The 7,267-nt window shown below is 65.1% G+C and overlaps 1 protein-coding gene across 2 annotated transcripts in view; it reads right to left on the reverse strand.

Moving 5' to 3' along the window:
• Positions 1 to 154: 154 nt before the first annotated feature.
• Positions 155 to 7,267, reverse strand: part of GRK6 (G protein-coupled receptor kinase 6) — an 11,577-nt gene continuing 4,464 nt past the window's right edge. The window contains exons 6-16 of one of the 2 annotated variants that reach the window (XM_019535347.1): positions 6,712 to 6,804; positions 6,450 to 6,513; positions 5,814 to 5,954; positions 5,203 to 5,393; positions 4,754 to 4,791; positions 4,584 to 4,673; positions 3,748 to 3,956; positions 3,380 to 3,517; positions 3,083 to 3,220; positions 2,856 to 2,990; positions 155 to 1,192 (exon numbers count right to left, since the gene is read on the reverse strand). In XM_019535347.1, coding sequence (XP_019390892.1) covers positions 1,142 to 1,192; positions 2,856 to 2,990; positions 3,083 to 3,220; positions 3,380 to 3,517; positions 3,748 to 3,956; positions 4,584 to 4,673; positions 4,754 to 4,791; positions 5,203 to 5,393; positions 5,814 to 5,954; positions 6,450 to 6,513; positions 6,712 to 6,804 — 1,288 coding nt within the window. In that variant the 3' untranslated portion in view covers positions 155 to 1,141. Of the gene's footprint in view, positions 1,780 to 2,855; positions 2,991 to 3,082; positions 3,221 to 3,379; positions 3,518 to 3,747; positions 3,957 to 4,583; positions 4,674 to 4,753; positions 4,792 to 5,202; positions 5,394 to 5,813; positions 5,955 to 6,449; positions 6,514 to 6,711; positions 6,805 to 7,267 lie in introns of both variants that reach the window. The other variant, XM_019535346.1, reaches the window with a different exon arrangement.

The raw sequence follows: 7,267 nt of genomic DNA on the forward strand, positions 1-7,267 counted from the left end.
GGCTGCAGGAGCCCGCGGGCCGGGCGGCCGCAGCAGGGAGGGGAGCCCAACGGCCTGCCGGCTCCAGGCTGGTGCCGGCCAGGGGGCAAGGCGCCTGGGGGTGAGCGCGGGCAGAGCGGGTGACCAGTTTGGACACAGCAGAGACACTAGGAGCTGAGGGTAAAAAACATTTAAATATTCCAACATCAGTGCAAGGCAAGCACAGGACCCCCAGCGCCCACCGGGCAGCACGTGCCACGGGCAGGCCAGGCATCCACGGGAGGGCCATGAAGGCACCCCGGGACCCAGAGACAGCAGCAGCTGCCAGGGGCGCCTTTGGCACAGCGAGGCAGCAGCGAGGGCCTCAGGCCAGCACAGGCAGCAAGCTCAGCTTGCAGCCCCTGCCCAGCCACTGGCACGTCCCCCCACGTCCCTGGGGTAGCGCACAGCCCTGGGCCCAGTCCTCTGCCAGCCCAGGCTGCAGTGGCCGTACGCCTGCACCTGCCACAGCACAGCAGCCCCTGGGCTGGGGGAAGGGATAAGGCCGTGGCATCCAAGTGCCCGGCTCTATTGGCAAATGCTTTGGCATAGCAGCTCCCCGGGCCTGAGGCCTGGGGGGAATGTGCACAGAGATGCCTGCGCCCGCCGGGGCACTGCTGCGTTGCTCCATGGGGGCCCCAGGGCGCAGCTCACAGGCCCAAGGCACCACCCCGATGTGTCCAGGCACCAGCAGCAGCAGCAGGCAGAGCCGGCACAGCTAGTCCCCGGGCAGAGCAGGCACGGCAGGGCCTGCAGCCCACAGGGGAAGTTCAGAACGGGGCAGGCTCGACACACAGAGACAGCTGCTGACGTGGTTGAGCCGCCAGCACCTCTGGACCACGTTCCTGGCCTGCTCCTGCAGGGCCTCCGGGTGCCCCAGCAGCAGGAGGGAGCAGCCACAGCACGAGCCATCCACGGTGCAGCCATGTCCCACGATGCGCTGGCCGTTGCATGGGGGCCCTGGGTCCAGGCACCCCAGGCACGGGCACGGCGCTGCCCGCAGGTGCATCTGCAGCCAGCGTGCAAACTGCGAACACCCAATGCAGGGCGGCAGCTCCCCAGGGCAGCTCAGCCCACAGCACCGCTGGCGCCAGCGGGTCCCAAGGCCGGAGAACAGGCGGTCCTACAGCCGGGTGGGCTCTTCCTCGCTGTCGCTGCAGTTCCCGCAGCAGGCCTGAAGGCAGGGGCAGTGGAAGGGGGGGAAGAGAGGAGCAGAGCAAGCAGAGGGTGAGCATGGTCACACAACAGAGCCCACACAGCAGGGGGGCAGCTAGGACAGCAGTGCAGCTGCAGCTCCAGGCCACCCGTGCTGTGCTCCGGACAGGAGCAGGGGGTAGCTGAGGTCGGCTGCGGGAACAGAGCCTGGGCCTGGCCCTGGGGCCGGGAGCCTGCAGGCCCCATCTCACCTGGGGAATAATCGGGGCACAGGTGATCACTGAGCCCTTCACAGCTTATGAGCCCTGCCTGCTTCCCCTCTCCAGGGCATGGGGCCACACAGGGCATCCTGCACGGGTGTCCCGGGGCAAGGCAACTGGCTCAGAGGGTGGGCAGCAGAGCCCCCAGCCCAGCGAGGCAGTGAGCGCAGGGACATGCGGGGATTAGTGGCTCGAGGGGCAATTAAGACACACAAGCGGCATCTGCTTGGCAGGGGCAGAAAGGGAACGAAGGACAAGGCTCCTCTTCCCCGGTCTCGCCATGTCGCAGGTGAGTCTAGGCCACCGGGCATTTCCCTGAGCGGAGCAGCCGAGACACTGCTCACCTCTGGAAGGAGAAAACGGGCGCGTCACCACAGCCCACGGAGGCGCCGGAGCAGGGCTCCAACCCGGGCTGCTCTGAGCTGGCACAAGCTGACAACAGCCTGTGGCATCGGCCTGCCCCCAGGAGCCCCTGGCCCTGCTCCGGGCCTGGCTGTGGCGGCTCAGGGCTGCCCACGAGTGCAGAACGTCCCTGAGCAGCTGACATTGCCCATGCATGGGGATGCCCCCTGCCCTGGCAAGCTATCCATCTCCAACCCCCGGCACCTCCACCACACCCCACCCCGCTTCCAGGCCTGCTCTCTGCCACCCCACACCCCTGCTCCCAGGCCTTTCCCCCTGACTTGGTCCTGCCCATCTCTGTCCCCTCGGTGCCCACCTGCCCTTGCCTGGCACCAGTCGCACTGTACTGCCAGCACCAGCATCTCCTTGGCCTGCAAGGACTGACTCTTCCCTCCTGCCCCAGGGCCTGCATCTCCCAGCACCCCCCAGCAAAAAGAGGCCAGCACAGGAGTGGGGCCAGCCTGTCCTTTGGAGCCTGAGGACCCTGCCCCTCACAGGGAGCCATGGTCCTGAGCCCTGTGTGGAGCCAGCGCAAAGCCTGGCTGCGCCTCTGCTGGCGGGAGGCGGCTGCCTGGAAACAAAGTGAGTAGTGGTGCAAGGGAGGGGGATCCTCACAGTGCAGGACCAGGCCTGTGAGTCTCTGAGCTTGGAGGTCCCCATGGCCTTTCTGCTGCAGATGAGGAGAGGGGCCTGGCCAGTGCACCCAGGGCAGCGCCAGCAGGAACCAGGGAAGTGCCACACTACACATGGAGCAAGGACCCGGGGAGGTGGAAGGAGAGAAGCAAGGGGGCTCCACAGCCTGCACCTTTCATTCCCCAGGCACAAGGCCCAGCACCTGTCACCCAGTTCTAGCAAGGCAGCCTGCAGGGGCCCACCCCTCGGGCCCCTACAGATGCCTGTCCCCGAAAAGGGCTGTCCAGGGTCCAAGCCCCCCCACCTGCTGTTGTGTGACCCAGGCTTTACACCGCTTCGCTGGCACCCCCTGGTATCTGACCCCTGCAACAAGCAATCAAGTACTACCTGTCTGCTAAAGAGACGCTGGAGCAGGCCCTTCTTGGGCTGTGGGGATGGCTGCCCCTTCCAGTCCAGGTCGGGGGGCACTGAGCCATCTGCGTTGAAGACATTCAGCTCCTGGAAACACTCTGTGTCGACCATCTAGGGGACAGAGGTGGCAGCTGAGCAGCACCCACACCTGCCGCACAGCATGGAGCTGGCCCTGCCAGCAGCTGCAGCGTCCCCACCCCTACCTCATTCTGCCAGGGGATGGGTACGCTGCCTGTGGCAAACTTCTGGTAGAAGTCGTTGTCTGTGGGCTCCAGCTCCACTCCCTTCACCGTGGAGAACTGCTCAATGTCCAGCACGTCCTTGCAGTAGATGGCCTGGGGCTGTGGGGGAGCACCGGGTCAGGGTCAGGATCAGGCCAGAGCACCACTTGGAGGTAGGGGGAGGGACCTGGGAAGGCGTGGAGGTCAGGTCCCCCCAGTCAACAGCTGCCAGGGCCCCTGCCCCCTCAGGCCTCCCTGCACTGCCTGGGTGACACTCACGTCTGGCTTGAACGGGGGCTCCAGCATGCCTGCCTCCAGCCGCTTGAAGTTAAGGTGCCTGAAGAGAGGATGCTCCTTCACCTCCTGTGCTCCATCGCCACGGCAGCCCAGCCGCTCCAGTGGATCCTTGCACAGGAGCTGCCACGGCACAGTGGGGTCAGACCTGGGCTTGGGGCTCTGGGCACCACGCAGAGAAGGCAGCGCCTGCCCACCACCGAGCCCAGATCCCAACTCCCACCCAGGGAGGGGCCATGCACCCTGATGTCCCCTCTCCTCCAGCTCGCTCTTGGGTGCTGCGCGCCAGCAACACACTGCAGGAGGGGCAGCTGCAGCACCAGGAAAGTGACCCGGGCCCGGGGGGACCGTACCATGGTGCAGAGGGAGCGGGCACAGGGTGAGAACTTCTCCGAGTACTCCTCCGGCACCTCCTTCACCAGCCGCTCCACCTCCTCCCGCCGTATCTTCCTCTTGCGCTGCTGGAAGGGTGACTGCCCCTCGATCATCTCGTACACGAGGCAGCCCAGAGCCCACCAGTCCGGGCTGAACATGTAGTGCTCGTTCTTCACCACCTCAGGAGCTGAGGGGGACGTGGGCCAGTGAGAGGGGGCAGCAGCAGCCTCCCCACACAGGCACCAGGCCAGGCCAGGGAAGAGCTCACTCCCACCTGACTCCCTCCCCAGTGCCCTCCTGGCAGCGGGGCAAGGCAGGGCAGGGCAGGGGGAAGAGGGGGCTGGCAGGCTCTGTAGTGGACAGCCTGAGCAGCACAAGTCCAAAGGCTACAGCCCAGCAGCCCTGGGCACATCCTGGAGCACCCCTAGGAGAGGGCCAGGCTGGTGAAGTCGAGGAAACCCTTGCACTCCTGGCAGATGAAGGGAGCAACAGATGCCCCAGCTGTACAGAGACAAGCAGAGCATCGCTGCAGCCCCGGGGGCTCCCGCACGTGCAGTGCTACAGAGGGCAGGGAAGGGCTGGCACGAAGCCTGTGCCAGCCAGGGCTCTGCTGGCATCCAGGCACCGCTACGGGGACAGGACTCCACACCTGCCGTGCTCCAGGGTGAGCACCGGCTCAAGTTGCACCAGGATGACCCACTGGGCAGGAGGGCAGTGCGGAGGGAAAGCAACCCTGGGGGTCACAGTTGTCAGAGCAGATGCTGCGCAGCCATGCAGAGCAGACCCAGCAGCTTGCGCCTGCGGCAGCACTCACCCATGTAGCCCACAGTGCCCACACGACCCTTGATCGTCTGCCCTTCAGGCACATGCACTGCCAGGCCAAGATCCGAGATGCGGATGTGTCCTGCGGGGGAACGATGGTGTCAGGGCCCAGCGGGGTCCAGCAGCAGCACAAGCCCCTGCTGCCCTGCACCCCTGACTCACCATGGTCATCCAACAGGATGTTTTCTGGCTTCAGGTCCCTGGAGAGGAGAGAGGATGGCACTAGCAATGGCTCCTGTCTTTCCAGCACCAGGGACTCCCCAGGGAGATGCCAGGGCCTTCCAAGCTATGGCAGCCCGGTATCACGCAGGGATCAGGGACATGGCCCCACTGAGCTGCAGGAAGGCTGCCCTGGTGTGTCGGTGATAGCTGGGGCAGGGAGGGCCTCCCTGCTTGGACCCTTGGCAGGGAAGGGGCCAGCCCCCCAGCTGCAGCCCTCTCCTTCCCACACCAAGCCCTTCCAGCTCCCTGCTGCAACCAGCACTACTCTCTATGGGGCAAGCAGGACCAGCCGGGCTGGCTAGAGCCACATGCAGTGGGGCTCCCTCAGACCCTTCCTGACACCCCCAAACCCCAGGTTCCCAGGTGTGGAGGGAACACCCGGCCCTCACCGGTACACGATGCGCTCATGGTGCAGGTCAGCCAGGCCACAGCAGATCTCAGCAGCGTAGAAGGCGGCGCGGGGCTCGGCAAAGCCAGCCTCGCCCATGTGGTAGATGTGGAACTTGAGGTCACCCCCGTTCATGAGCGTAAGCACCAAGCACAGCGCATCCTTCGTCTCATAGGCGTAGGCCAGGCTCACCTGTACACAGCACCAGGACCATTAGGTCACCAGTGCCTGCAGCCCCCCAGCACCTGTCCCCACACCAGCACCAGATCTGGGAGCATCTCCTGGAGCAGAGCTGCACCTGCCTGAGCATCCCAGCTGCTCCTAGCATCCAGGCTCGGCCTGGCAGGAAGGTGCTGGGCAGAGAAGCTGCTCCCTTGCAGGGCCCTGAGTGCCTGACAGCAGGTTCCACCCCCCAAAACTGGCCACGGCACCACCAGGAGCAGGGAAGAGGGTGGTGCTGGAGTGGCAGCCCCAGTACCCCCCAGCCCCACCCCTCTGCCAGCTGAAGCCAGGCCTGAAGATTGCTGCCTGCCAGGAAGACAGCAGTGCTCCTGGCTGCCCGGGGGGGCAGGGGCCGCCACGGCGCAGAGGAAGCCACTCCCAGGTACTTACTACAAACCTACTGTTCACTCGCTCCAGGATCTGCTTCTCGTTCAAGGCCATGGCTTCCCCCTTCCGCTTCTTGATGCGCTTCTTCTCCAGCTTCTTGCAGGCGTACATCTTCCCCGTGGCCCGTACCTGGCAGGCGCACACCTGGGGGCACGGGGCAGCCAGGCCTAGGGTCAGCTGGTGGCACGAGGGCAGACAGGCAGCACTGGTGTGGTCGCCATCCCTCCCCATGCCCTCCCCAACCTACATGTGGCAGGGCCAGGCCTGGACTCCATCCCGGGGCCCTGGCAAGGCAGCACAGTCAGAGTCCCCAGGGCCAGCAGCATCAGTCCCCACTCTGGTCCCAGCTACCACCCACCCCACTGCTGCAGGGGTCCTTCCTGCCAGCTTGGTGGGAGAGGCTGAGGTACAAGGGAGGAGCCCAAACCTCTCCCCATGTGGGGACGGGGGATAGGCCAAAGGCCCAAAGGTCTGGTCTCCCTGGGCCATGGTGGGTGCCTGCCCTATCACCAGACGGGCTCTCCTCGTTCTGGAGGGCACCCGGTCACTGCACACTGAACCCAAACTCAACAGGGAGTGGCAGTCCCCAGCAGGACAGTTTCAGCCTGACCCCCCGACCATGTGCTGCCGGCTACTCACCTCACCAAAGCCACCCTTGCCCAGCACACGGTACTGCCGGAAGGTGTTTTTGGTCACGGGCTGTCTGCAGGGAAGGAAGGAGGCTGGACTGAGCCTGGAGCTGTACGACAGCTGCCCCAACTGCCACCACGTCCGGGCCAGCCACATCTGCAGCCCTCATCCCACGGCACAGACTGGCACATCTGGGGCCCTGGGAGGGGGGAGCTGTGATGGAAGGTGGGGCCGGCCAGGCCCCAAGGGGGAAGCAGAGCAGCCAAGTTACCTTTCCATCCATTTCCACTGCAGGAAGCGGCTGAAGTACAAGCTATCAAGGTAGTCGGCGAAGGGAGCCACGCTCAGGTAGTCGTGGATGAGCCTGGGGGGACCAGGGGTCAGTACTGCAGCATCAGCCCTGAGGACAGTGCCCATGCACCCACCCAGCCAGGCAGCCCCATATGCCCCTTCCTCCCAGGCCAGTGCAGGGCTGGCCCTGCTGGGTACAGCGCCCCCCATGCAGCGGGCACAAGGACAACCATGCTCTCCACCTGCAGTAGGGCAGCACCTAACAGATCTGCATCTGCATCAGCCCACACCACAGCAAAGTCCCACAGGAGAGAGCTTCTGGAGGGGCTGGACGTGTTCAAGTGAGCGGGTCCAGATGCTCTCCACGCCAGGGTGTTGAGGGAGCTAGCTGAGGTTATTGCAGGGAATTGGCACAGCTTTACGAGCGCTCGTGGTGCTCGGGCCAGGTGCCAGATGACTGGAAGATAGCTAACGTGGTCCCCATCTTCAAAAAAGGGAAGAGAGAGGACCCGGGCAACTATAGGCCCGTCAGTCTT

The sequence above is a fragment of the Crocodylus porosus genome, unplaced genomic scaffold, assembly GCF_001723895.1.
Source record: "Crocodylus porosus isolate Cpor-Errol unplaced genomic scaffold, CroPor_comp1, whole genome shotgun sequence".
Lineage (NCBI taxonomy): Eukaryota > Metazoa > Chordata > Crocodylia > Crocodylidae > Crocodylus > Crocodylus porosus.